The sequence below is a fragment of the Penicillium riverlandense genome (genome assembly GCF_028828495.1).
Source record: "Penicillium riverlandense strain IBT 135883 chromosome Unknown utg000001l_segment0_segment0, whole genome shotgun sequence".
NCBI lineage: Eukaryota > Fungi > Ascomycota > Eurotiomycetes > Eurotiales > Aspergillaceae > Penicillium > Penicillium riverlandense.
The window spans coordinates 129,001-156,040 of record NW_026643194.1 but is presented as its reverse complement, the minus strand read 5'-3'; the positions used below and the strand labels follow the sequence as shown (position 1 = coordinate 156,040).

At 54.7% G+C, this 27,040-nt stretch overlaps 13 protein-coding genes across 13 annotated transcripts; 5 read left to right on the top strand and 8 right to left on the bottom strand.

The window, feature by feature from the left end:
- Nucleotides 1–1,079: 1,079 nt before the first annotated feature.
- Nucleotides 1,080–1,751, bottom strand: N7474_000062 (PHO88 family protein; the record flags this gene model as incomplete). The annotated part of the gene is made up of 3 exons (XM_057191477.1): nt 1,080–1,465; nt 1,520–1,680; nt 1,735–1,751. 3 exons carry the CDS (start codon nt 1,749–1,751, stop codon nt 1,080–1,082), a joined length of 564 nt encoding a protein of 187 aa, XP_057056430.1.
- Nucleotides 1,752–2,493: 742 nt separating this feature from the next.
- Nucleotides 2,494–3,165, top strand: htz1 (histone H2AZ; the record flags this gene model as incomplete). The annotated part of the gene is made up of 3 exons (XM_057191476.1): nt 2,494–2,592; nt 2,795–2,864; nt 2,918–3,165. The coding sequence occupies 3 exons, from the start codon at nt 2,494–2,496 to the stop codon at nt 3,163–3,165; spliced, it is 417 nt and encodes a 138-aa protein (XP_057056429.1).
- Nucleotides 3,166–4,842: 1,677 nt separating this feature from the next.
- On the bottom strand, nt 4,843–6,764 carry N7474_000060 (uncharacterized protein; the record flags this gene model as incomplete). The annotated part of the gene is made up of 3 exons (XM_057191475.1): nt 4,843–5,768; nt 5,824–6,367; nt 6,426–6,764. The coding sequence occupies 3 exons, from the start codon at nt 6,762–6,764 to the stop codon at nt 4,843–4,845; spliced, it is 1,809 nt and encodes a 602-aa protein (XP_057056428.1).
- A 1,779-nt stretch (nt 6,765–8,543) lies between these two features.
- Nucleotides 8,544–10,002, top strand: N7474_000059 (DUF3431 domain-containing protein; the record flags this gene model as incomplete). Its single annotated transcript, XM_057191474.1, has 4 exons — nt 8,544–8,610; nt 8,680–9,244; nt 9,298–9,855; nt 9,909–10,002. 4 exons carry the CDS (start codon nt 8,544–8,546, stop codon nt 10,000–10,002), a joined length of 1,284 nt encoding a protein of 427 aa, XP_057056427.1.
- Nucleotides 10,003–10,757: 755 nt separating this feature from the next.
- On the bottom strand, nt 10,758–11,381 carry N7474_000058 (putative GPI anchored protein; the record flags this gene model as incomplete). The annotated part of the gene is made up of 2 exons (XM_057191473.1): nt 10,758–11,014; nt 11,072–11,381. 2 exons carry the CDS (start codon nt 11,379–11,381, stop codon nt 10,758–10,760), a joined length of 567 nt encoding a protein of 188 aa, XP_057056426.1.
- A 775-nt stretch (nt 11,382–12,156) lies between these two features.
- N7474_000057 (putative aldo-keto reductase (AKR)) lies at nt 12,157–13,163 on the top strand (the record flags this gene model as incomplete). The annotated part of the gene is made up of 2 exons (XM_057191472.1): nt 12,157–12,417; nt 12,474–13,163. The coding sequence occupies 2 exons, from the start codon at nt 12,157–12,159 to the stop codon at nt 13,161–13,163; spliced, it is 951 nt and encodes a 316-aa protein (XP_057056425.1).
- A 755-nt stretch (nt 13,164–13,918) lies between these two features.
- Nucleotides 13,919–16,266, top strand: N7474_000056 (heat shock factor family protein; the record flags this gene model as incomplete). The annotated part of the gene is made up of 2 exons (XM_057191471.1): nt 13,919–14,367; nt 14,424–16,266. 2 exons carry the CDS (start codon nt 13,919–13,921, stop codon nt 16,264–16,266), a joined length of 2,292 nt encoding a protein of 763 aa, XP_057056424.1.
- A 1,592-nt stretch (nt 16,267–17,858) lies between these two features.
- On the bottom strand, nt 17,859–19,502 carry cwc27 (putative peptidyl-prolyl cis-trans isomerase; the record flags this gene model as incomplete). The annotated part of the gene is made up of 1 exon (XM_057191470.1): nt 17,859–19,502. One exon carries the CDS (start codon nt 19,500–19,502, stop codon nt 17,859–17,861), a length of 1,644 nt encoding a protein of 547 aa, XP_057056423.1.
- Nucleotides 19,503–19,796: 294 nt separating this feature from the next.
- N7474_000054 (Clr5 domain-containing protein) lies at nt 19,797–20,536 on the bottom strand (the record flags this gene model as incomplete). The annotated part of the gene is made up of 3 exons (XM_057191469.1): nt 19,797–19,976; nt 20,091–20,301; nt 20,379–20,536. 3 exons carry the CDS (start codon nt 20,534–20,536, stop codon nt 19,797–19,799), a joined length of 549 nt encoding a protein of 182 aa, XP_057056422.1.
- Nucleotides 20,537–20,730: 194 nt separating this feature from the next.
- N7474_000053 (Histidine phosphatase superfamily clade-2) lies at nt 20,731–22,161 on the bottom strand (the record flags this gene model as incomplete). Its single annotated transcript, XM_057191468.1, has 1 exon — nt 20,731–22,161. The coding sequence occupies one exon, from the start codon at nt 22,159–22,161 to the stop codon at nt 20,731–20,733; it is 1,431 nt and encodes a 476-aa protein (XP_057056421.1).
- A 636-nt stretch (nt 22,162–22,797) lies between these two features.
- Nucleotides 22,798–24,078, bottom strand: N7474_000052 (replication factor C subunit 3; the record flags this gene model as incomplete). Its single annotated transcript, XM_057191467.1, has 3 exons — nt 22,798–23,757; nt 23,810–23,897; nt 23,951–24,078. The coding sequence occupies 3 exons, from the start codon at nt 24,076–24,078 to the stop codon at nt 22,798–22,800; spliced, it is 1,176 nt and encodes a 391-aa protein (XP_057056420.1).
- A 182-nt stretch (nt 24,079–24,260) lies between these two features.
- On the top strand, nt 24,261–25,123 carry N7474_000051 (actin-related protein 2/3 complex subunit 3; the record flags this gene model as incomplete). Its single annotated transcript, XM_057191466.1, has 6 exons — nt 24,261–24,266; nt 24,322–24,367; nt 24,448–24,722; nt 24,780–24,892; nt 24,950–25,028; nt 25,076–25,123. The coding sequence occupies 6 exons, from the start codon at nt 24,261–24,263 to the stop codon at nt 25,121–25,123; spliced, it is 567 nt and encodes a 188-aa protein (XP_057056419.1).
- A 150-nt stretch (nt 25,124–25,273) lies between these two features.
- On the bottom strand, nt 25,274–26,937 carry trm6 (tRNA 1-methyladenosine methyltransferase subunit GCD10; the record flags this gene model as incomplete). Its single annotated transcript, XM_057191465.1, has 2 exons — nt 25,274–26,801; nt 26,852–26,937. 2 exons carry the CDS (start codon nt 26,935–26,937, stop codon nt 25,274–25,276), a joined length of 1,614 nt encoding a protein of 537 aa, XP_057056418.1.
- Nucleotides 26,938–27,040: the final 103 nt, after the last annotated feature.

The following is a 27,040-nucleotide window of genomic DNA, read 5'->3' as shown; positions in this document are numbered from 1 at the left end:
CGGGCGACTGACGCAACCACCACTTCACCCTGCTTACCTATACACTTCCGGTTTCATACACCGGGCAAAGCAGGAGGACTCACGATATCTGTCCTCCACGCTGCCCCTCGGTAGCTAGCGCGCTATCCAATCGGCGTGCGGCGATCAGCTCTGACCGGGTCCTCACTGTCTCCTCGGGAACCCAGCTCGAGAATGTTTTGCCCGATGTTTTCCTACGAGGTCCGGAGAGAAGAGGTAATAGCCTAGGCTATGGCTGACGCCGTTCCGATGCTTGTCGGCCGCTCTGTACTAAGTGGATGATGCCATGACTGACTAACGGAGGGGAGAGTGATTCCATACAACCGCCCCTCCACCAACAACAAAAATAATAATAATAATCATAATCCTTCATCAGAACCAGGGGAATAAGGGCATTTCGCCGTCGGACTAGACTAATCTGCTCCTGCCCACCAGCTTCCTGCCCCGCCAAATCCGCATCTGGTCCGGATCAATGTCGGGCCCGCGGGGCCTGCTCAAAACAGTCTGCGGTGGACGCACGCCCGGCTGGGACTATATCTGAAAGAGTCACCGGCAGCTCAACGTCCAAGGCCACGGGGTCCTGCAGATTTTTCTAGATTGGCCCATTGGATGGTTTCTACAACTGGTCATTCCGTCTCTGAACTACCCATGTGGTCGGTCGACATTATTATAAATCCAACATCGCCTCCACGGCACGACCACCCGGACAGCCCGCCTCACCAGGATCGCCCCCAGGTGTCGTGCCCTACGGGTCATCGCCACGGGAGGAAGTATTATTTACAAAGCCAGTGATGACTTGTTTGGCTACAGTGACATACGAGGTTCGCTCTCATGAGGATACAAGTGTACCAGGACCGGAGTGGGATTAATGGCCGGCAGACTCCACGGCCAGGAGCATTCAAAAATGGGCTTATAATACAAGCAAAAGAAGCAAGCGGATATGGTCCTCTTGCGAATGAACCCCCCAGTGACCCTCTCCCGTATTTATGTACTAAGGTGTAAACACAGCCGGTTGGGCGGACCAGAGGACAAATCCCCAGCAACACACCAACTCATCCCATTTACTCCTCCTTGACACCGCCCCGCCAGTTCTTCTCCGCGTTCTCGATCGAGGCCTTGTCGCTCTTGGGGCCGCCCTGGGACATGAAGCCAGCGGCGGCCTTGAAGGGGCGCGCCAGGTCGCCGGTGGCGGGCTTGCCGAAGACGTGGATCTTGACCAGGTTGGACTCGAAGGCGCCCTTGAGCGGAATGATGGACTGGATGAGCAGCGGGTTGGTGTACTGGAAGTACAGGTGCATCACACCCATCATGCCGACGCCCATGAGCTGGCTGCGGATCAGCTGGCGCAGCTGCGACTTGTCGTAGTCCATGTTGGTGGTCGTCACGGGCTTGGGCTCCTCGGCGCTGCCCATGGGCGCAGGCTCCACGTACTTGAGCGTGGACATATCTGGGTGGCTATCAGCGGCGGGTCAGGAACGGGGGGTGTCGGCATCACACATACCCTTTTTCTGGTTGATCTTGGACTGGGTGTACATGTAGATGCCCAGGATGATCAGATTGGACAGCACGTAGATGCCGCGCACCACGAGCAGGACATCCGGGTTGTCAAAGGGCACCTTCTTGGCCAGCTGCATCATGGCCAAGATGATGGCGAGATTGGTCCTGTGCAAGGGTTAGCCATGTAGCAGTTTTGTGACCACCGATCCATCCACATACACCTGAGCAGACACCATTTTAGCGATAGACTTGGAGGAGCGGGAGGGCTTGAGAAGGATGGGGATAGTCGAATCTGGGGGTGGAGGGTGGTAGAACCGACACAGACACGCACAAATTATTATCTGGCCCTTTGGCGGAAGAATGTTAGGCCGACTTGTTAGTGCCTGAGGCATCAGCATTTAGCCATGCTGCTCCCCTCCATCAACCTAGTGATGGTATATTCAACATTGCACACACAAATGTACAAACTACAGCAACTCACCCTTACTCTCGGGTGAGATCACACCCGCTCTATGCTGACCCTATCATGAAGATGAGACGGTCTATTCTGGCCTGGCCCTCCCATATCCAGGTGGTGGCCACGGCTGGTTGACGCTCTAGGCAGCGGGGCGCTGCACCCCAGCTATCTCCCGGCCATGGCTGTCCACCAGCATTGGATCTACTGATGGTCTGACTCTCTCCCGCTGAGACACTCACGAGGTTACTCCTATCACCCCGACTCACTCTCCATAGAGGGTCTCTGTGAATTCGGATCCCTCCCACTCCCATCTGAGTTTCCCAGCCCAATCGGGACTAGCGTCATTACTCTTTAGCGACTGGCCCGGCGCTGGACATTTCTCACTCCTCCATCCATCAACAACGCGCTGCCTACCGCATTTCTGAATCGCCTTCCCATCCACCTTCGTGTCCTATTACTTTCGCATCGCTTCTCACGCGATCTACCCATCGTTGCGCTCCACCCCGACCTTATTTTTCACGATGCCTGGTGGAAAGGGAAAGTCCATCGGCGGAAAGGGCGGCTCCAAGGACTCTGCGGGGAAGGCCCAGAAGTCTCACAGCGCGAAGGCTGGCCTGCAGGTTAGTATCATCACTGTGGCGGGGTGCCCCTGAGCATGCGACTGCGATCCGGGCGATGGAACTCGATGAGGGAGACGCGTTGTTGTTCCCTTGACCGCGAGGTCCCTCCCGGTCGCGCCCCTCTGTCGCATGCTGTCGGCTGCCCACCCATCTCCCTCTCTGATCGCGCCCGTAATTGATACTAACCCAACACCACCTCTAGTTCCCCTGCGGTCGTGTCAAGCGTTTCTTGAAGAACAACACCCAGAACAAGATGCGCGTGGGTGCTAAGGGTATGTCGTTTGGGTCACTCTCATTTCTGACGTTTCACTAACTCCCTTCCCAGCTGCGGTCTACGTGACAGCTGTCCTCGAATACCTGACTGCCGAAGTCCTGGAGCTGGCGGGCAACGCCGCCAAGGATCTCAAGGTCAAGCGTATCACCCCGCGCCACCTGCAGCTCGCCATCCGTGGTGATGAGGAGCTGGACACCCTCATCCGTGCGACCATCGCCTTCGGTGGTGTCCTGCCCCGCATCAACCGTGCGCTCCTGCTGAAGGTTGAGCAGAAGAAGAAGGGCCACATCGGGGAGTAAATAATGACTTCGCACGGGTGGTCTGATTGAAAGGATTCACGGCCCGGCCAGCCGGCTGTGTGTCCACTCTCGTCGGGCCCCTTTCTCTCAGCTTCTCTTTGGTGATGTTATTCTTCTTCTTCTTCTTCTTCTTCACGGCGCTCCGCTTTGATCTATATTGTGTCTATTCCCCGGCTTTTCTCTTTTCTCTTTGTTTTCTTTCTCTGCTTTTGATCCTTTTCAACTTCGCCGGGCGCTGTAATGGGAAAATGGGGATATCCGGTAGTGAGGGAAATGTTACTGCTTCGACTTGGTTCCAATTCGTTCAATCCATCTCGACTCTGTATACGCTTTTTGGATCTATCTTTGTGTACGTCGCATACAAACCACAGAATCAGTCGAGATCCTAGAAACTAGAAACACCCTGACGTTGGATCCCCCGGCTATTACGATTATTGAAGTATGTGATAGATGCAATTCACGCAAGGAGGTGCCCCAAGTGCCCCGTGCCCCGTTTCCTCGTCGGGAGTCTTAACAGTCGAGGCGCGGTGTGGCTGGGCTAGGGATCGACAGTTGGCATGCATGCGCAGGGGCCCATAATAAACAATCCTGTCTTGGCATTTGGCCGTTTGTTTGTACGTGTACCCTGTCCAACAGTCACTATGGTGATAAAGCTGGGCAGGAGTAGTTCTGTAGCAATTGTATCGTCAAGTTGCATATGGAGTTTACTGAGATATCAACCCTACGACAATGTTTGTCGGCGGTCCAGTGAGACCCAAATGCAGCACGATATATATCTCCAGACAAGTCCGTGTACATTGATCCAGACTACACCTACGCAGTTACAGACCATCTCAACAAACAGTAAAAGATACATGAATTGGCAGTACCTGCGAACAATTCGAACCAAATCCCTGGACCACAACAGATACCAAATAGGAAGAGAGGGAACCATCTCGATCAACTAGAGCAACTCGGACACATGGGGAGACCCAAAGAATCAAGAATCGACGCAGAAAGAAAACAGAAACAAGGAAGAAACCCGCCAGGCCTGGGCATCCCTTCACTCGACTCGAGTGAATTAAGGGACTCGTAACAGAAACAAGACGGGCCCAAGAAGCATTAAACGGATGCGAGTCGCCCCCATGTACAACTAAAACACACAAGAATATGCAAATGCTGGTATTGTCGTCTCTTCCCTGCCGTCGGACAGGGTCTTTTGAGGTCATTCTTCGTGGGTGTCGTCCACCAAGTTCGGACATGACACCAGAAAGCCATGAATTTGCATGCAAAGGCGCCCGCAAGATCAAAATGAATCAAAAAGAAAATCAAAAAAAAAAAAAAAAAACAAGTGAACTGGGGAGAGGAGAAAAGCGTGGCGAGTTCTGGAAATCAAAATAAAACAAGAAGCGTTCATCCAAACCGCGGCTCGGCTTGGGCTGCCCCAAAATATCGTCTAAACTTGGTTGGATCAGCGAAAACAAAGAATTTCCCGGTCTTTTTTTTTTGTTGTTGGGTCTTCTTTGGTCGTGTCATCTCGTCATCCCTCATCGAATCGTAAGGAGGTAATTCGCAGAACAGGGGCCTCGTGATACATGTCGTATTCGTCTCGCGGGCAAATCAGTCGGATGCTGGCAAGAAAAAGGGTCGCCATCGTCAAATCTTTCTCCTCATGTCTCTCCTTTCGTCATATAATATCTACTCCACAATGATCTCTACTCCGGAGCTGGCCCGAAGTTCATCACTGCCACGGGATTGGTGGCCATTCTGGCGGCGGAAACCAGTGCCTTTGTCGGGAGTCGGTCCACGGGGTTGGCGAATGGGCATGCGCTCCTGCTGCGCACCGTCGTATCCCATACCCATGCCGCGGTTACTGCCGATGGCGCCGGCGTTGGTAGCCTGGTTCTCCTGTTCCCAAGAGAACATTCCCCTAAGTCGCCGGGGGCTAGAGTTCGGCCCACCGATCCCGGTTCCCAGGGAGAGACCGCCCAGGCTGTTGACCAACAGGTTGTCATCGCGCTGCATGCCCAGAGAAGAGCCCGACGGGGCAGAGGTAAGGGTCGGGGTGTTGGAGGTGCCGCTGGGGGCGCCCTCGTACTGTAGGCGCGCTCCGTTGGATTGCAGGGCAGCGGGGAAGCTGGCGGAGGAGGGAACGGGCGAGGGAGTGTAGGAACGCAGATCCGCAAAGGACTTGGCAGCTCGCAGGTTCTGCGTGTTGGCAAAGTTACCAGGCGAGTCCAAGACACCAAGAAAGCCGGAGTTCTGGCCGCGGAGGGTGTTGAAGGAGCCATGTGCTCCCTCATTACGAGCCTCGCTGAAGTCGATCGTGGCCGCCCGGTTCAGTCCGCGGCGACCATTGTCGGCCGACTGGGCTGGCGGGATGGATGACAAGGGCGGACTCACATTGGTGCCAGGAGCGACTTTGAAAACCTGAACTTGGCGCTGTTCGCCGCTACCGCGCGAGGCATGGGCGAGCCCCATGTTGTGTGCCAGGGTGTGCACCGTGCGCCGCTGGACGGGAGAAAGGTTGGGCGGGAAGAGCACGGAGTCACGAGTGGTGTCTTCCTTGAATAAAAGGAGCTGGGAGTAGTAGGAGAGAGTGGCGCTGTCGTTCAAATCCACGTCTGTTGTGAAATGGTCAGCGGTCAGACGAAAGGAGCGAAAAAAATTAAAACATACCAAGTTTTTGGCCGCGTTGCGACACGGGTGATGGTGAGGTCGCGGGGATGTGCGACGTAAGCGAGGACATGGAACTCTGCGTCTGGAGCTGGGACGAGGGCATCGGGCGGTGCTGCTCCTCGAGCTGACCGCGGCGCTCTCGCTTCTCACGCTCGATCCGTTCCCGCTCCTGGAGGGGCAGCATCTTCTTGTACTCCACCCGCAGTTTCCGGCCCTGCAACTCAAAATGATTCAGCACCTCAATTACCGTCGCGGTCTCCTCTGCCGAGGTGAAGTTGGCGAAGGCCAGACCGCGGAACACGCCGTTGTCGAAATGGTAGTTGAACGCGTAGGGCAAGGGGAGGTTCAGCTCCGTCATCAACTGCACCAGCTGTTCCTTCTTGACGGCAAAGGGGATGTTCTTGATGACAATCGCGGTCGGGATCAGTTCGTCATCACCCTCTGACGAGGCGGACGGTTCCGGGCGCATGGCGCTGCTTTGAATCGTTCCAGGGCCCAGGTTGGAGAAGGCAGGCGACATGCCGGGCTGCTGGTCGAGCCAAGTCTTTCCGACATCTGTTAGCTGTTTCTCTTCGCGGTCGTTCCACAGGCATGTCACTTACAGTCGGCAGACCGGTCCGTCCCCGGGCCGAAGGCTTCAGGCTGGCCGAAGACGACCGGATGCCACCCAGGGTCTGTGCATTGGCAAACCCGTTCGGATTCCACGTCTGCGATCCCGAAATATCGTATCCGTACGAGTTGTTCTGCAACGAAGGATTCAAGCGCTCCATCCGGGCGGTGTCGTAGCGGGCCATTTGGTCCTCGTAGAGGTTGACGGGCATGGGGCCGTACGCGTCGAACTGGCGGGAAGGCTGACGATGGAGAGGTTGCTGATGCCGCTGGGAGCCAGGGGAGCGCGCGGAGGGATTGTCGTGATACATGTCTGATTGTTGATAACTCATGGCCGAGAAACGAGAATTCCTAGGAGGCTTGGACCTGAGGAATGTGGGCACTGCAAATCCACGCCGCGCAACAAACCAGATTCTCAGAAATTCCCGGTGGCTTGCACGGGGCTACTCGATCATGAGAGCGACCGCACCGGGGTTCGAGAGTGGTGTGGGAGGGAGGATGGGAGGTGAGGGATGGAAAGAACGGGGTTGTGCGGAACGGTCGAATGCGGGTACAAAAAAAACAGCAGCCCAAAACCAAACGAACGGAGCCGATCGAGTTTCTGCGAGGTGCAGGAACCGAGTAACCGACCAAGGCAGCACAAAGAACAGATCTTTAAGTCAAGCGCTCACGGATGCAGGAAACCAGAAGTCGTGCCCGGGTCATCAAGAAAGGGGGGTGTAAAAGATGACAAGAGGGGGAGAAGGGGAGGGGGGGTTAAGTTCAGACTCTCTTTCGGGAGGGAAAGTCAAGACTGGGATTCGTGCCCCGGTAGATTTGGAGATCCAAAACCACCGATGAGAGGAAGGGCAACAGAGAACGGGAGGGAGGGAGAGGGGGGATGTGGAAGAATGATGAGGGAGAAGAAGAAGAATATTGGAAAGCCACGCAAGGCCTCTCGCGAAGTGCCGGGCTAAAACCGGGAGGTCCACACAACCGCCAAGAACGGAATGGAGGGAGCAAGGAGGGCCAGTGGGCAACGCCTGATGTGTGGAAGAGGAAAGATGAGATGTCTTTCAATTAAAAATTAAAAACGAGACCGAGAAGCAATGAGCAGAAGCGCACTCGAGACGGGGAGACAGGGGTAACGAAGAGAGCAAAAGAGCAAAAGGACCGAGAGTGGGAAGGGTCGGCCTCAGGCAGCCAGTGGAAGTTGAGTTGGTTGCTGTTTCCCTCCGAACGAATTCTGACGGTTTGGACAAGTAAGCCTACGGGTGTTCACCACTCCCTCTCATCCATCCCCTATTTGCTGCCACGGCAGGCCCTGACGATCGCCTCCGATTTGAGCATCCTCGGGTCCCTGCCGGAGTCTGGCGCGGCGATCGAATCGCCGTCCAAGCTTCCACGCGTTCGACTTGCTTCCACGCCGCCTCGTTAGACCCGTCGCTAGTCATGAATGGTGCGTGTGGGCCAGCTCATTTTATTCATTCACAGAGCATTAGTGAACGACGTAAGGGTGACTATTGATAAATAGTCCTTCCAACGTCTACCCGCTCGTGGGATGGCCACGAGTACTTCTGACAGATGATCTGTCGATTCATGGACGTTGAACCTCGTGCAGGTGATCTATGTGACACGCCAACTGGGACCCGATAATCCTGCAAGCCTGGACGAGGTGTATCCAGGAAGAAGAAGAATGGGCGCCCCAGCGGGACGGGCCACCGTCAGTCCCACTTGCTCGAAAATGGGGAGTTTTCCTCTTGGGTCTGTCTCCACGATCCGCGCTTTCCCCGGCCCTCTCACAGCCTGGTCGATAGTGCGTGGAGAGAACGCATCAAGGTGATCCGCGGAGCCAGTTCGGAGGCCATCTTGACGAATCCCCGGAGACTGCACCGGATGGTTTGCACGCCGGCAACGTGAGCGATGATGTCGGTGGGGGCTCGACACAGTCCCTGGCCCCTTGTTAACCAAATCAAACCCCGGCACTCTATTTGTAGTACTATTTACAGCCCTGGGGTCAAACTCCGACCGTTGTCAATGCGACAGAGTCTTTTCGGCGGAGCGTTCCGCAGTCAACCAGGCGATGATGGTGTGCATCGCTACAGCTACAATCATAAGAATCCGGCCTGACCATGGAACCGCCCTCGGGACCGGCGACGAGGATTGGACACGCACTGGACCACTTTTTCCCGAAGGCGTGTTAGTCATCTCCAACTAAAACGTCGATGACTTATTAGGGGGCGAAAAGCGCGACGGCTGTTTTAAAAGGCTCCATTGCGCCCGCACGCATTGGGGGCCCGACTTATGACAACCTGCAACTCGAGGCCATGAGGAACACGGTGCGCGCTGGTGTCGCCATCGCCCTGATTGGCACCGTGCTGCTGCTGAAAACCCATTTGGACTACATCCGATCGCAGTGGCAGCAGTCTGTCGAAATTGCCGACACAGCCGAGGGGAGCTATGAGCTGAAAGATGGCGACCTCTATTTCGTGCCGGGCTCCGTCGTGACGCCGACCACTTCCGTCCAGGATTACATGGAATACACCGAATGGGAAACGACACCCACTCCATCTGCGGGAGAATCTACTCCCTCAGCGGCAGCGGCGGAAGCACCGGTAGAGGAACCAGCATCACCAGTCGAACCAGCATCGCCAGAGGGACCTACGCTCCCCGAGAAACCATCGCTCCCGGAGGACCCGACAGCTTTGGAGGACAAGTTGGCCGCGCCGACCCCATTATCGCAGAATGCATCGCTTTCGAAGCTTGATCAGGTCATTGTCGTTGGAAAGACAAGGGAAGAGAACACAGACTGGGTCACGGAGGAACTGTCCGAGTAAGTTGATTTCCTTCCAGCGCCTCCGCAAGGCAAGTACTGACTCGCAGTAGTTGGCAGAATGCAATTTATGAGGTCAACAATCCGGAGGCGCCATTGAGGGTCAAGAAGAACAAAGGCAAGGAAAGCAACGTCTATCTGCAATATATTCTGGACCACTACCACGCCCTCCCGTCGGTCATCGTTTTCTTGCATGCGCACCGCGACAATGCATGGCATATCGAATTTGACGCGACGCAGGACAACGTGTTGAACATGCAACGCCTGCAGGTCGACCACGTCCGGAAGTCCGGATATGTCAACCTACGCTGCAACTGGGGGCCTGGATGCCCGGACGAAGTACAGCCGTTCCGAGAGCAGCATGACGAGCGCTGGACGGAGATTGCCTTTGCGGACGCCTGGAAGGCCATGATGAACACGACTGTTCCGGAGGTCGTCGCCGTCCCCTGCTGTTCGCAGTTTGCAGTCACGCGAGAACGGGTTCTCGCGCGCCCATATAGCGACTATCTAGGGTATCATAACTGGCTTATGCAGACCCATCTCGACGACGAAACTAGCGGACGCATATTCGAGTACCTGTGGCATATCATTTTCGGGCAGGATCCCGTGCAGTAAGTCACCCTTTGACGATCAAGCTGTGTGACAGATACTGACTTGGGTGTAGTTGCCCAGACCCGGTTGCTTGCGAGCATGATGTATATGGAATACCTACATTAGAAGATCTTTTTGCAGAGGGGGAGCTAGCGAGTCACTTGTGATGTATGTATTATCATCAGATAACTGTGTACTGCAGCCTTCTTTTTCCGATTCTCAATTTGGTTTAGTAGTATATTTTGGTCTTGTAGGATATTTTGACGATCGACTTCATGATCGTCGTAAACATGCGCAATCTATTTGAAGCCTTTCAATTGAGATTACCGGATAGTCTTTGGAAACGACGCTCCGAGAAAGCTGCACATTGCCTTTTTTCACTCTTCGAGGTGGAAGGTTAGTAATGGAGACCCTGCTGAACTACCAGATGATATATTACGATATGGTGAAAATGCTCCGTCATAGAAAGTGGAATTTGTCTACGTCCCCTTCGCGCTTCGGACTTGTGGATGGGTTAAACAACGGTTCCATGAGTTCCTGGAGAAACTTGGGCGGAAGGTAAATTGATCTCCGGATATTTTGGAACATTGCTATATAGGATAGTTGGAGTTCCAACCGCATTATAATTGGAAATCGCTCTGACCACCCTTTCTGTGTTTCATAGTCCTAAAGCAAAATGCTTCCTAAAAGATCCTTACTACAAATAGAATATTTCCATACCGTCAAGCTGGAAGTAAGTATTGATGGAAGCAATTCAGGTTATTCACTAAGGAACGTATATACGGATCCAGAGCGGGATAACAGTCTCAAAGAATAAACCAGATTTAAGGAGAGTCGTTACATCAATCCAAGAATTCACAATGTTCCGCCTTCATTCACCTCATGGCCAATGGCACAGGTCATAAAAGGCGCTTCAGACATCTTAGAGCAAGGCCAGAGGCATCATTCCCGCGACAGCTGCCAGGGAAGCGACACCGGGGACAGAAAGACCAGCCGCAGCATTCGTCGTAGTCGGAGTGGAGCCAGTGGTAGAAGATCCCGCAGAGTTCTGGCCACTGCCATTTGAGCCGGTGGTAGTGGCAGTGGCTGCGGCCGCGGAGTTGGAGCTCAGGGTGGTGGCCGCAGCGGCGTTGTAAGTTGTGGTGCTGAAGGAACACGAGTGGACGAGATCAAGAGCCTCTATGGTTCATTTCAGTTGAGCTTCCAAGTCATTCTGATTGATGAGATATAGTATACCATTGTCATCACCGTCGTCGTTGTCATCATCATCGTTGTCATGATCATGATCATCATTGTGGCCATACTGAGTAATACAAGCTGCGCAGAGCGGGATCTGAGTACTCGCAGGACCCCAATTGCAGATGCACTGGAGCTCAGCCGAGTCATCATTATCGTGCCGGTGATTGCAGCTTTCGGAGATGCCCACGACAGGACCACATGCAGCCCAACAATGATTTGGGACGTCGTCGTGCTCCAGCTTAGCAGCAATGGCCACATTACTGGCGAGCACAAGTCCACCGAGAGCGAGAAGTTGTTTGGCATGCATGTTGAATCAAAATATCGTCAAATTGAATGAATAAAGTTGTTGTTGATGCTCATTTTCGGGCTGGAGATCGCAGCATATCTATATCTTGAGGTCCTGTTTCTATAATTGTCTTTGATTCTCTCAGATATGCGGGTCAAAGGATATTGCCGACAATCTCCATTCTTTCTGATCCCTCGTCGGACATCTCCATCGCACTGAGGACAAAGAGTCGGATGCTCAGCCCCAGTCCAAGGAGATCCTTCTTGGCAGCGGCCACTGTCATCTCCACAATCACCAATATTCGAAGTCCGAAAGTAGTTGCCTGGATCTGCACGGAATCAGCCAAGATTCATAGTGCAGAGATAATCTCGTCTAGATAGTGGCTGTGTCGCGCCTAGTGATGTCCCCACTGTCTTTTTCCTTCGGTTGTGGCTCGAACTACATAGCATACTTCCGGGCTTCCGCATTCTTGTCTTTGCGCCTCCGCTGCCATGAGACCTTTGACCCATACTTCTCGGGCTTCAGTGCCGACTCGCTTGTCTTTTTAGTCTATCCGGACTGTTTCTGGGGCTTCTAATTTCGACCCCACAGGCTTGGCCCTGCCCTCAAAGTAGCATCAGATTGGACGAAAGGTTGTAAGCGGTGACGTTTTCGAATGCTGTCCCCTTAGTAAGAATGAAGTTGACATCCCCGCAGGATCGGATCCTTCTGTACACGACGTCACTGCCACTCTCTCCGGGCTACTATACCCACAACATAAAAACGCCGTGCATACAACAACTAGGCATCAGTGGCCATGGCTCGGATTGGAGCTCTATCTTGGGAAAAGTACTGCCTGCGTCCGGTGCAGGCTAAAGCCCCCACCATCATCCCGGTGTTCATCTATGGCACAGCCTGGAAAAAAGACCGGAGTGCTGATCTAGTCTACACCGCGGTCAACGCCGGCTTCCGGGCAGTAGACACAGCCGCTCAGCCTCGACATTATCAAGAGCAGCTCGTTGGCGATGGGATCCGCAGAGCCATTGGCGACGGGGTTGTGCGCCGAGAGGATCTCTACGTAAGTATGCTATCTCTAGTATCTTCAGGCCAGTAGTAGCTGAGCCTGCTGTCCAGGTGCAAACCAAATTTAGCCCCGTCGCGGCGCAGGACCCGGGTAATATGCCCTACGATGCCTCTGCCTCAGTGACGGAGCAAGTTCATGCCTCGATCAAGTCCTCGCTGCACAATCTGCGCCCAAGGGTTGACCCAAAGAGTGTGGAGGACTCATATATCGACACTCTGGTTCTTCATTCTCCCCTCTCGACTGTCGCCCAGACTCTGGAGGCCTGGTCGGCGTTTGAGACTTATGTTCCCCATCGCATCCGCAACTTGGGCATTTCTAATTGTACTTTGCCCGTGCTTCAAGAACTGTGCACATCAGGCCAAGTGACAGTAAAGCCGGCAGTGGTGCAGAACCGGTTTTACGGGGACACACAGTTTGATGTCCCATTACGTGCCTTTAGCCGCCAGCACCAGATCATCTACCAGAGTTTCTGGACCTTAACCGCAAACCCTGCCCTAGTTCGATCCGCACCCGTACAGCAGCTTGCTTCTCTTGTTGAAATCACTCCAGCCGCTGCTCTGTACAGTCTGGTTATGGGTCTAGGGCATGTCACTGTGTTGAATGGCACGAAGAACGAATCCCGGATGGTGGAGGACCTTGCCGCCCCAAAGAAAGTGGAGGCATTCACACAGCAGCAGCCTGATACTTGGCAGAATATCTTAGCAAACTTTCAGAATCTGATCGGAGAGTCGTTGGCATAGAAATAAGAATGTTGCCTTGTTTTTCAAGGTACAGTTTTTGGAGTACCGGTACCTATTTCTGTACTAATTTAGTAGGCCCCTGCAAGTATCAGTACCTGATTGGCTGACTAAGCTCTCCCACCAATCAGCGCGCATCCGCACTTGACTGATCTCATCCTCTGGAGATTTCGCATCACGTCCTGCTCTTCACGCCCTTTTCACTCGCCACTCGTCGCCGCCTTGCTTGTCGTTGCTGGTCGTTTCCTGCGCGGCTACACACTTTGCCCGCTCCGCAATCAAACTCGTCTGGATCCCGTCGACGGCCCTCGGCCCAGTGGACGCTTTCTACTGGCGCCCGCCCGGTCGGTCTGGATGTTGGACAATTAATCGCCTGCTCGTTACGACCGTTATCAGGCACAGACTATCGCTCCTGCGCTTTTGAATTCGATCGCCTACCCTCGATTGCCGTGTTTGCGCAGTGTTTTTCGCGATATCTCGATACCTTCGCTCTTCCGTCCCTGCCGTCCGCTTTTTTGGGGGGTCTGTGTAAGAGAGCCCAAACCTTCACATGACTCAAGCTTGAACCGACTTCACGACCGTCCCATCCGCATCCAGGGGTTTCGCCTTTATCTGCGGCTACTGTCTTGGATTAGATATCGTGATCGCTTTTTTCCGGAAATAGCGATTGGATACAGGACATACACCGAATTCGACTTGATCTCGCGATAAGCCCAACCTTCACCCATAACTGACTCACTTCGACGAGCTCGCACGGCATGACGCGCAAAAGGCCTGCTCCGGGCTCTACTCCTGCTCTTCATCCCCAGATGGACGCAGTCTCGAGTTTCTCGTCCACCAACCCCGGCTCTCAGCTGTCGAACGATCAGTTCCTGCAATGGGGCCAGGACCCTTCGAACGCGACCAATGACACCTCCTTCCCCGATCCATCCTACAACACTGGAACATATCCCACAGCTGTACCCACAGGGTCGGCGGCAATCTCGAATCAGCTTGCCCGTCGGCCGCCGTCAAATCAACTAGTCAGCCGAAACCGTGGATATGAGCAGGCTCCGACATACGTCGACCATGCTGGAAACGCGGGCGACGGAGAGTCGGGAGCGTGGGAAGAGTCCCTGGATGAACTCAACCAGCGGGCCGAGGTGGCAAAGCGAGAGGCTCAGGAAAAAAGGAAGCAGATTCCGCCATTCGTACAGAAATTGAGCAGGTAAGATCTAACCATGCATGTTGGGGTTTTCCCTGAAGCTGACAGCGGGCCTCTAGCTTTTTGGACAAATCAGAGAATACCGATTTAATTCGGTGGTCTGATGATGGCAACTCTTTCATCGTGCTAGATGAAGACGAGTTTGCTCGGACGTTGATCCCAGAACTCTTCAAGCACAACAACTACGCATCGTTCGTGCGGCAACTCAACATGTACGGATTCCACAAGAAGGTAGGACTTTCCGACAACTCTATGCGCGCCAGCGAACGGAAAAACAAAAGCCCCAGCGAATATGCAAATCCGTACTTCAAGCGGGGCAAAGCAAACTTGCTGTGGCTGATTCAGAAGCCGAAAAATACGGCGAGCCACGGGAGCAAGGGCAGCAAAGGTGGAACTGGAACGCGTGTCAAAACGGAGGAGGTTTATGAGAATGAAGCGGATGAGTACGGAGATGATGGCCCACGCGCAGCCCGCGATGACCGTGCGAGAGGACCAGGGCAATTGTCCTTGGTGACCGACAGTGCCCTGCCCAAGGATCAACTGACGGGCGTTTATCGCGAATTGCAGGCGATCCGCCAGCAACAGCAAATTATCTCCACCACCATCACCCGATTGCGAAAAGAGCACGAACAGCTCTACGCACAAGCGGCCAACTTCCAGGAGCAGCATACCCGCCATGAGAACTCCATCAATGCCATCCTGACATTCCTGGCGACAGTGTACAACCGCAGCTTGCAAGGTCAAGATGGACCGCAAAACCTGGCCAACTCGTTTGCGGGGGCAATCTCGCAGGATCACCAAGGGAATATCGTTGACGTGGGGGATGACTACTTCGGCGCTTTGGGATCTATGACTAGTCCTTCTGGGCAACGACATGCGAAGAAGCAACCCTTGCTATTGAAAGCGCCACCTGCTGCAGATGAGAATGGCCGTGCTAGCACGCTTTTGCCTTCGACCAGTGGTCCCTATGACACTCGATCTCGCGGCCACGCACGGCAACCCAGTGCCACGCAGCCGAGACATGTCGAGGAGGTATTCGACAACAGCCCGCGACAGACCAGCTCGGCCAGCCTGCCACACGGACAGCAAGATGATAATTATCCGCAACGAGATATTATGTCCGTGATCCAAAACTCCAACGCGAGAAACGGCGTTCCAACAAACTTCTCCGAATTCCCCAATGTACTCTCTTCGCTCGAGACATCCGGCGGCAATGTCCCTCTCACTCCAAATCAGCGCGCCGACATGCTTCGACTCATGGCCAATGAAACACACACTGCCGACCCGAACACGTCGGACTCTCCCAACAACGCTCTTATCACGCCAACACCACCTCCCATGCCACAGAACTACTCGGGCCGGCTCGCCAGTACCCGCCATGAAATAGACAATCTGGTCAAGATGCAAGCCGAACAGGACCGCTCTGTCCAAAACCTGACCAACCTTCTCCAACCTCTCAGTCCGACAGGCTCGATACCGGGGATAGGGAGTGACGGCAACGTCCCACCGCCGCCACTTGACCTCGACCAGATCTTCAATAACGACTACTTTACCGACTTGGGAGATCCGGACTCAAAGCACCTTGGCCACAACACGGCAAGCAACGACGATACGGGGCCACACGACACTGGTGGCGTTGCCGCAGACAACGCCGACACCAACGACCTGTTCGATTTCGATCACATTCCCGCCGAGGATAATCTCTTTGACGGATCCAACCAGAGCTACAGCTACGGCTTCGACGACACGGGCTACAACCAGACTCCCAGGTCTGGGAATAACCACGACTCGGGCCGTGTCATCGAGCAGTTGACAGACAGCGAAGCCACCAGTCCTGCGGCAACCACGCAGGGTGAGACCGTCGAAGATGGAGGCAGTGCCAAGCGCCGCAAGAAGGCGTGAACAGGAGCTTCGGAGAATTTGTCTCAAGTGGAGATAAAAGAAAAGTATGATAGGGTGGCCTCATGGCGAATACCACAGGCGTTGTTCATATGGGGTTTATGCCTGTTCTAGGGCTTGGAGCATGGGAAAATTGCTAGGCTGTATTGATTTGGAGAATAGGGCTCGCCAGATGGCCAGGTGGGGTAAGAACTAGTAATTACTAGTTTCTAGCATAGGTTACTAGAAATTTGTTATATTTAAAATTTTACGATCTAGACCTAGTTCTAGCCTTAGAGCCTAGTCTATTCGAGACAGAATAGGATAGCATAAGGGCAGTTTCGGTATCATACGATTTAAGAATGCTATTTTATTAGGAAGGAGAGCTGCTAGACAAGTCACTCTGCTCTTCGCGTCGGAGTCGAGAGGAGGTTCCTTACATACTCATTGAAGGGATTCGAGGGCAACGCGCCTACTAAGTTTTGTAATTCTAACTACTAGTAGGTCATCTTTCCTAACGAATTCTTAGAGATCTAACGAAATAACCAATTTGGAAACAGACTAGTGAATCACATATACTGGCAGTTGTGGCGCGCCAGTCTAAATGCCTCCCGAGTAATCTTCTCATAGATATTTGAAGCTTCCTTAAGCCGTCCCTTTTAGGTTACTTGATCCGCCGACTATTTTAGGTTCCTTAAAGGCAGAAAGGGCAACCCGGTAGAATATGTCTTCTAGCTCTCTGATACCGAGGAGACAGTCCGCTTTCTGAAAGCTCTCTTCCCCTAGCGGAGTGACTAGCGACGGGGAAAGAATGGGCGACGAAATCCGGGAGTGAAGCATAAAAGTTCTATCGAGACATTCTAGAAAGAGGCAGCATCTGGTCTACAAGGCGGAAGTTGGGCAAAGACTGAGCAAAGACACGGTTGTCAAAGTTGAGGATGTGAGATTATTGTCTAGTGGTCGGATTTGGTTGGATACGTCTGATAGTCCATGCGAGGGCCGAAATAGCATCATCAACTTCCTCTCTTCGCTCCAGTTTGGTGCGTTTCACTCTCCATCTTTCAGTAGCGAGATCTCAGTCTCCTCTAGCTCTGTCAGCCAGATACCCGAGATGGTCAAAGCAGCCGGAACAGCTCTAGGCCCAACGGAGGCCTAGGGTGAACACGTTATACCTGGAAGGGAAGGGCAGGCAGTTAGTAGAGGTAGAAGAGCGATGCAACGGGAGCCGTTTCTGGCGCCCCGCTCACCGTCTCATCGTATGCTAGTAAATACTAACCATCTATATTATAGATCCTGATAATAAGGAGTTAGATAAGAACTAGTCTACTACCATCAAGGGGGTACTAGAAATTACTAATTCTTAACTCCCACGGCCACCTGGCGAGCGCGGGCCCGATTGATTTGATCTGTAAAGGGTAAAACCAAAACGAGACGATTATTATGAATCCTGATATGATTCTTATTGTCAGAATTACGTTCACCTAGCGGTTATTGCTTCAGATGTCCAGTTGCTATCGTTGAGAACTATCGCTTTTCATCTTATCGGGTCAGAAGAGTATTGTAGATTCATCCGATCTAGATCTGTTTATTCCACAGATAATCCATGCAGGATGTCATCACCGCTTCTCCCGATCCCACTCCAAATCAGCTACTCGTTCCCGCTTCCGCTCTCGCTCTCGATCCCGTTGCAATCCCCGACGACGTCCACTGCCACTCGCCCCGACGAGCTCCTTCTCCCGCTCGCGCGGATCGATGACCATCAACGAGTCCGCATCGTCTGGGTGATCGCGCTTCCAATTCAGATCTTTGCCGAGTCTATCCTTGCCAAACCGCAGCTCATGCGTGAGCCAGCCCTCATCGTCGCGGGATTCATCTGCCGCGCCGGCGGATGGGTCATCCCACGACTGACATGATTGGCAGTTTGCGATAAAATGTAGATCACAGAGCTGGGCCTCCTCGTCATCTGCTTCTGCTTCCGCATCTGCATGTTTCGAGGGCCGTCCACTGGTTTTTGTGGGATGCTCCGTATCTGCGCCATCCAGCTTGGCTTTGAAGGCGTTGAAAAGTCGGAGTGCCTCGTTCTCGGCTGCGCCACTGAACCCCAAAGAGCCATTCATGCTGCTCCCACGTCCGGCGCCATTGGATGACCCCGGCGGCGGGCGTCTGCGTCCTCGAATTGCCGTCTCGGGGATCATGGCCTCGAGCGCGGATTTCTTGTGGCCTGTGTCTGGGCGGCCCGTGTCGACGTTGCGGCGCATCGAGGCCTTGAGTGATTCGATCTGTGCATTTGTTCGTGATAACTTGGATTCTTTCGCTGGTGGAGAGCCCGGGGTTGGGGAACGCGCTGGAGATTCTGGGTCACGCAGAGGCAGTTGAGCGTCTGGATCGGGTGAGCGTGGCCGCTGCTTGCGCTCTGGAGAAGGAGATCGTGGTCGTTTCCGTGGTGGAGGGGAGGTCTTTTTGACTCGAGGCTGCTCGGGTGATGCTTCCTTTGCTCCACCGGGGACATCTGCGACGAGAGTGGTGTTGAATTTCGGCTTGGCCGGCCGCATGGGCATCTCTTCCTCGCCTTCATCTCCACCAAAGCTCAACAGCGCCTTGCCCTTGGTCGCTTTTTTCTTCTTCTTCGGTTTCTCGTCGGCTTTGGCTCCAGTCGTAGACACAACCTTCCGGTCCTTCAACTTGCCAGCCAAGGGACCCAACTCGCCCACCTCGCACGAGGTTACCTTGATCGGGTACATGGGACGCTCTGTGCCTTCGACGCGATCTGCATCGGCGATCTTGAGTACATTGAAGATACTGTCGCCCTCCAGCCGCCCGAAGAGTGTGCACTGGTTATTCAGCTCGCGCTCTGCGTTGGCGAGCGTGATGAAGAATTGGCTCCCGTACGATCCATCCTCGCTCTTGGCCATCCCCACCAGTCCACGCCGAGTGAAGCGCAGTCGACTGTGCAGCTCATCACGGAGCACGACGCGCTCCTCCGGGTCGCGGGCTTCCGGGTCATATTCGAACTCGGGGTACTCATAGATAGATGTACCGCCTGAACCCGTGCCTGTGGGATCGCCGCCCTGGATCACAAAGTCGGGCGCGACGCGGTGGAAGATGGTGCCGGCATAGTAGTTGTCCTTGCAGTGTTGGAGGAAGTTCTTGCAGGTGAGCGGTGTCTGGTTGGCAAACAGGGCGATGTGGATCGGGCCGACCGTGGTGTTCAACGTGGCGGACGCGGTGGGATTGGGCTCAGTGGCGTACTGCGTGGACATTGCGGAGGAGATTTGAGGTTAGGCGTCACGGCATTGCTGGTGGAGGTGGAGGTGGTGAGAAAGTGGAAGTTTGGAAAATGAAGTTCGGTCACGTCATGCCAGGGACACCACTGAAACTACCATCACTAGGTATTGTCTTTAACTACACGCTTTCCTCCAGGATATTGCCAGTCTCCGGGACAGGATTATAGAAATACATCAGGTGCAATGGGAATAATGTCGCTTGCTACAAGAACAAAAAAAAAAGGCTCTGGTCGCGTTCGGAGAATTCCATGGATGTTGTCGGTGTTCTGGTTACCGGAGAGTCAGTCGCAAAGGGTGACCGGTTGTCGGAGGGAGTCGATCAGGTAGTCCAGTCAAAGCAGCAATTGGTGACGAGTGCACATCCGGGAGGTCCACAGGGTACTGCGTTGCTGTATCACCACTGGCCAGTGCGTGCTGGCGAGCAGCCCCTCCATCGGATCGGAGTCCCGCCTGCCCGAGAATGTTGAAAGCCGGAGCAACAACCAGGCTCATCTCTCAGGTTGGCGCATTGGGTAGTATGAGAGGAGGAGACAGTTCTCTAGGACATGAATGGTCATTGTAGACTCCGCCGACACTGCCGACACCGTCGACCCCAGAGCCTCTCCGGAGAGACTCTTCCTCCTCCTGCTCTGGACTCTCCGAGCTTTTCGGTATATGACCCTGCCGCTCCGCCCGGGCATGAAGCCCCAGCCGAAACCTGAGCCGTCTCAGCGTCCGTTCCGAGATGTCGTACCCCTCCTGCCTCAGGAGCTTGAGCATTGCCTTGTCGGTCAGTCTATCGTGAATGAAAAGCAGTTTGATGCGCGTATGCAGAGCTTCATCGGCCGTCGTGGTGCGGTGTCGCTTGCGGACCCCCACTTGCGTAGCCGGGACTGGATCGTGCGCTCGCGCACTTGTATGTTATATCGGCTTTCGAGTGTGCGGCTGATGGAGTCGCTACTGATGCCGTGTTGGAAGAGGGAGACGATCTCGTCGCGGTAGGGGTCTAGATTGATTTGTTGGCGAGGCATGGTGGAGTTGCATGGTTGAATGGTGTGGGGTGGTGTGTAGAAAAGGAAGAAAGGAAAGAGGGAAAACAAGCAGCCTCGGGAAGCGCAGAACGGGAGACCGAAGGCGGTGAGAAGTATAGTTAGGATTTGTCGTATGGAGGAATCACGGATTCTTAAATTATGTTGCTATCACAACTAACGAATTGACAAATAAACTATTTCTTATCCTCGGTGGCACTCCCGGTGCTCTCGACCACACCACCCTTGCGCCGCTTGGCGATGGTGAAGCCACCGATCAGGAAGAAGACCGCTTCCAGACCCAGAACGACCGCCAGCGTGACCATGGCGCCAATGACACCAGCAACGGGGCGCGAGATACCGCCAGAGCCAGCAGACGAGTCGTCGGCCGTGGTAGAGGCGGTCGAGCTCGAGGTCGCGCACGCGCCCGTCGTGACACCGCACACCTCGCACCACTCCGAGTCGCTGTTGACGGCAATCTTCTGGGTCTCCGACATAAAGTCGGACCAGGAGATTAGCTCTGTATCCCTGCCGAACAGCGGATAGGCCATCGGCTCGTCAGATCCGGTGAGGGTGCCGTTATGGAAGGTGAAGCGCACGCTGATATCATCGGTGCTCGGGATGCCGCTGTCACTCGCGTTCGTCACCAGCTCAAACACCGCCGAGGACGCATAGTCTGGAATACCGGTGAAATTCACCGAGGCCTTGGGCAGCCCCATCAGTCCGAAGAGCGAGAGGAAGGTACCGTAGGAGCCGAACTGAACGCCCAGCAGCTCACCCTGGCCGGTGATGGTGTCATTAAGGCCCTGCAGGATCTCGGCGGCCAGGACGGCACCGGCAATAGCCCGCACGGGTTCTGAGGCATTGTAGGCCAGGCCGTACTCGTGGGCATTGGCCAGGGTCAGGAGCTGGTGGTACACCGAGTCGGTCAGCAGGTTCTGATGTGGGAAGTTGTCCGTCGAGTTGTGGATCTGGGCGACATTCAGGTAGTCGAAGATCGTGTAGGCGTTCAGGTAAGTCATGGAGGACTCGTTGAAGGCCGCGGCCAGCATGGGCGCCAGAGAGTGATAGAAGTCGTTGGTGGAGGAGAGCAGCTCCAGGTACTCGCTGGATAAGAAATAGTCGTTGCTGCTCACGGTGGCCTTGGGGCAGCCTGTGGCACCTTCCAGCCAGGCCGAGTCCTCGCTATTCTCGCCGGTAGCGATGACGGACAGCGGGATCAGCTGGTAGCCGCCCAGCGGCGACTGGACAATCTTCCCGTTGGCGAGCTTCTCCGCGCCAAGGGTCGGGCCGACGGGAGGGTACACGCCCTGCATGAAGCCCGTGCCGGAGTTTTGCAGCACCGTATCCTCGGGCGCCGAGGCGAGGACCTGGGTGAGGTTGACGACGTTGGAGCTGATACCCTGGATGTGCTTGGGCGAGGAGCTGTTGATGTAGCGGGCATTGTAGAAAGAGCCCGCATCAAAGACCTCCTGGTAGCCCAGGTCGGTCAACTCAGTGTTACCAGAGATCTTAGCGGTACGATCACCGTGGCGTGCGAATATGTATGCACCCAGCACACGCTCAGCCGAAGCTAGCGGTGCCACCATGGAGGCCAGCAGGAGGCCGGATTGAAACGAAGCGCGCATGATTGATTATTGAGGGAAACGGAATAATCGTGCAGGACGAGAAGGGAAAGAAAAAACAAGACCGCTAGTTGAGGGGAACTGCGTCTTTATCAGTGCTTCTGGTTCCTATCATCCCCACTACCAACCCTAACTTGCAGAGTCAGTCCGCGGAAACACGGTCATGCAGCCAATCAACCTATACGACCATACCACTCTCGACTGACCTAGGCATGTTGAGCCTGCAGCGGCCAGTTAGGACCAAGCGGTGTTCGCGGTGGAGTGTGCTCTAGGGTCTTTCCGCTGCGCGCCAACCGCAGGGCCAGACACATTTCTTGTCCGCTAAGGCCCATTTCATGACCAATTTCTCTCCCGGAGGCCCCCGGTCGACTTGGATGGAGCGATCCCCCACTTCACTCCAACCAGTAAGTGTTGCCGTGCGACGCCGCGGTATGCCGGTCCCGCAGTCCGAGCGCTAGTAGTCTCTTCATCTGGACATCGTCACTCGTTCTAACGTGTTCCCATAGTCGATGGGGTTGGCTAGAATCGCGGGCTAGATGATTCATTCATGCGTATAAGCATTTTGATCTGTAAGATTGTTCCGAAATTACGATTCATCACTATGTAAATGTCTTGTTTTGTTTTGCCTTTCTTTTCCCTTCATACCGCCACGCCCTTATCGCCCATCAGCTCACACCCGTTGCGCACCACCCCAACCATACCCCCGGTCTGAACAGCTTCGGACCCGCCGCCCGCCAGCCTCCACTCAATCTCGGCCAGACCTTCTAGCCAGGTAACACGAGTTTGGGCGGGGACTTCGAGTTGCTGTAGTTGCTCCGCCAACGCAGATAGAATATCCGCCAACGCCAGACCCTTGGTCGACTTGAGCGTCTGCACCGTGTTCAGGCACGAGGTCACATCGCTGGTCGACAGGATCGTAGTCATAATCTGCTGGATGTCGGCCGGGTGTGGTGCCGCAATACAGTCGTAGATGGTCGCGTTGGTGATCGTCTCAGGTTCCGGTCGGGGTTCGGTTTGGTTTTTGGTCGGCAGGGGCATGCTGCTGGCATGGCAGGCTTGCAGGACATTGAGGGCTCGTCGCATATCACCTTTGCTGAGGGTGACGAGACTGTCCACGGCCTCGGGTTGGATGCGGACGTGCTCCTTTTCGATCACTTGATCGACGAGAGTGCGGATGTCGGCCTCTTTGAGTGGGCTGAATCGGAACCGTGTGCATCGTGATAGCAGCGCGGGCGCGAGCTTATGGGTGTAGTTGGCGATAATGCAGAATCGCGTATTGGCCGTGTACCGCTCCATAATCCGGCGGAGAGCCATTTGAGCTGCCGACGTCATGGCATCGGCCTCGTCGAGGATGATCAGCTTAAACCCAGCGAGGGAAGTACCGGTGGTGGTCTGGGGTGCCATGGAGAAGATCTGTTTCGTGCTGGCGAACGTCTTGATCTGCTCGCGCACCACATCGATGCCGCGGTCGTCACTAGCGTTCAGCTCCAGCACCATCTGCCGCATGTTTTTGTTTCCGTATATCCGTCGTGCCAGCGCGAGGATCGTAGAGGTCTTGCCGGTGCCGGGCGGGCCATAGAGAAGAAGATGAGGGAGTCGCTATCATGTTGATTAGTATGCCGCTTTCCCAATGGAGCGAGGTAGCAAATACATTTGCTTCGATAAAGCGATTGATGGTGGCGAGGATGTCCTGATGGCCAGAGACATCATCTAGCGTATTTGGACGGTACTTTTCGACCCTGTGCAGGCATTAGAGTCGAGGTCGTGAGTTCGTCCAGAGAGCATGGCTGACCAGGGCAGATTATCTTGAGCTTCCACGGGCAGGTCGGCGGCCGTTCTCTTCTTGCCAGCACTCTCCGAGCTGAACTGGACATCCTTCGAGGGCGCATCGACGTCCATCTCATCGTCGTAGTCGGACATGGTGGGCAATTCGACAAATCCCAAAGAAAACGACGCGTGAATCAATCCGGCGCGTAAAGAGGCTCGGCACGGAAAATCCTCCACTCCCGCGATGACATGCCTGGTGTTAGTTAGTCCCCACCCATTATTCCTCCAACACCACCACGATTACTCTCTCTCTCCTCCTCATCTTACCATTTACAATGCCGGTCAGTGCTGTGACCTGTATGTTTTATAGCTCACTCTACTAATCCTGTCCATCAGGCGTACCACTCCATCTTCTTGGAGGACCGCGATGTCCCCGTCATAGGTACCGATCCCCTCCCCGCCCCGGCGCAGCCCACCTTACTCTAGAAATACCGTCGAATTGACCGTGGTACTGCTCTCCAGGGAACTTCCCAATCCTGCCTCTGCGCACTCGCACCCGGGGTCCCGCATACACCCTCCCCCAGCTCCCTCCCAATACCGTCGACATCGACGTCGCCCCGGACAACGAATCCTACGACTGTGTTGACGAGATCCTGTCGCTCTTTCGGGCCAATGTCCTGTTCCGCAACTTTGAGATCAATGGTCCGGCTGACCGCATGCTCATCTATGGAACCCTTTTCGTCAGCGAGTGTCTCGGCAAGGTCAAGCCGACCATGACCGCCCGGGATGCGGAGAAGGTAGGCTTGGAATATTTTGCCGCAAAATGACAAAAGCACTGACATGAAGACGCTTAGGCCCTCACTAATGCCGCCCTCGAAAACTTCGCCGTCCCCGGCGATGTCTCTTTCCCGCTTAACCAGGCCTTTGAGCCCCCACGCGACCGCCAAGACGCAGAGAGTCTTCGGCAGTAGGTCTATGCCCTGTGTGCCTGATTAATTACCGCTCTGACCGGTTGCACTCCTAGGTACATCTCCCAAGTGCGACAGGAAATCGCCATCCGGCTACATGCTCGACTATACCCTGGCGGAGTCGGGCCGTCAAAGGTAAGCTCCATCCGAGATTATGGGAAGGTCGCTAACAATACCCGCAGTTCTGGCTGAGTTTCACAAAGAGAAAGTTCATGGGGAAGAGCCTTTAGATGATGCCCGCATTTGCTATACATTGTACTTTCTTTCGATGATTCAGCGCATGAAATGGAATTCTGTTACTACTCCGCCCAGCTCACTCTCTGCGTAACAGGTCTAAAAGATGCAATCGTTATATTGGTACAGTGTGAAGCTAATGAGTTTTACACAGATGTCGATGCCATCTCGACGTCTGAATCACTGCCCGGGCTGGCCGTGCTGGTCACTTTCCGTCGTTTCCGGAAGGCGCCTGCGGCCTGGATGTTCTGAGTAGTTGGGAACACGCGAAGTCCGTGGAAGAGATAGCCCTCTGCGCCGCCGCGGCTGGACATGAGGGGGTGGGTACGACCAGGCAGGACTTGCCACTGGCGCACGCGCAATGTGTGCAGGTTGGGAGGGAGCAGAATGGTGGGATCGAGTTCAAACTCTTCCTTCAGCTCGGCATCTGAGCCACCTTGTGTCTCGACTTCCCGCCTCCGGTGGATGAATGCCGTCCTCCGAGCTGTGGAGTACATGTCCATCAGTTGCGTGAGTGGCTCGATGGTTGGCGAATAGACGGCGACAGAGCCCGACCCAGCAAGCAGTGGAACCAGATGCTTGAGGATGCCTGCTGGCTCCATCAAGGTGCTGACAACGAGTCCATCAAATCCACCATCTCGCGCCTCATCCACCACGCTTTTCACCTTTTCCCATCGATTGCGCTTGTGGAAATATGCACTGCGTCTGCTCTGCTTGAAGCTTTCTAGCTCCGATGCCGGGAGGACGGGTGGCTCGTTTCCGTAGATGGGATCTGCCATGGGGTCAATCAGCTGCATCCAGCTGATCGATTTGAGATGAGTGTGGAGAGGATGTGATTCATCGGGCTTGTCCGTGTCGTAGCCAAAGTATTTCAAGAGGGATAAGTTCGGTTGTGAGTAAGAGTGGACGACAGTGATGGTGTTGCCGGATGCAGACATTGGGGCTTGACGAGGACGCTTGTTGTGAGTGTTCTGTTGCTCGTCCTCATCCCCCTCGTCTTCGTCTCGGGGGTATAGAATGCCCATGCGCTCGGCCATAGCCGCGACAACGAGGCCACCTGTATCGTCGACCACAAAGTACCGACTATTCGGCTTCGACACAGGACTTGAATCCATCGCAAGATTTCCCCCGTGGTGTACATTCCCCAAACACCCGAGCAGACCGATATGTTCGTCCCGCAGCTCCAAGGCTCTCGCGGCATCCCGTCCCTCCAAAATATAGTTGGTGAGCAAACTCACGTCCATCGGAAAAACGGTAAATCGCTTGATGAACTTCTTGCGCTTCCGTAACGTGTACTTGGCCAGCGAGAAGGCGGTCTTTTGGTCCAACGCCGAGTGCGACTCCAAGATTTTCTCGACGATCTCTCGGCCCGCCCCCGTGGCCGTCTTCTTCAGCTCTTCGATCTCCTGCACCGTCAATCGCTGCGTCGATGCATCATCGACCGTCTCCCGGTTCGTGCGCATCGGGGTCCCACTCTCTTGCTCCAGGCCGTCACCCTCTCCGTCGACTTCGGCGTCTGCGATGAGGGCCTCGGCATGCAGTTCGGCGGCGGAGACAGCCCGCAGCACATGGCCATCCTTCTCGTCTGGGTTGTCAATTTCATATGTCAAGTAGAACGGCCGTCCGATGATCTGGTTTGCCGGGAATAGGCCATATTTGCCCAAGTTTACGGTTCTGCATCGCATCCATCAGCACAGTCAGGTTAGGCCGCGGAGCCGACTCACGTATCCGGGATGAGCTTGACAATCTTCAGCATGTCCGACGGCAGCCGGAGGGCCACAAACTGGTGTGGCCGAATGTAGGAATGCATGCTGGGCAGGGGGAACTCATGCGACAGTAACCATCATCTGCTTCGTCCTGGGAACTTTTTTGCAGTCCAGCCCAGCTCCCGCCAATCACCGACCGGGCGGTCA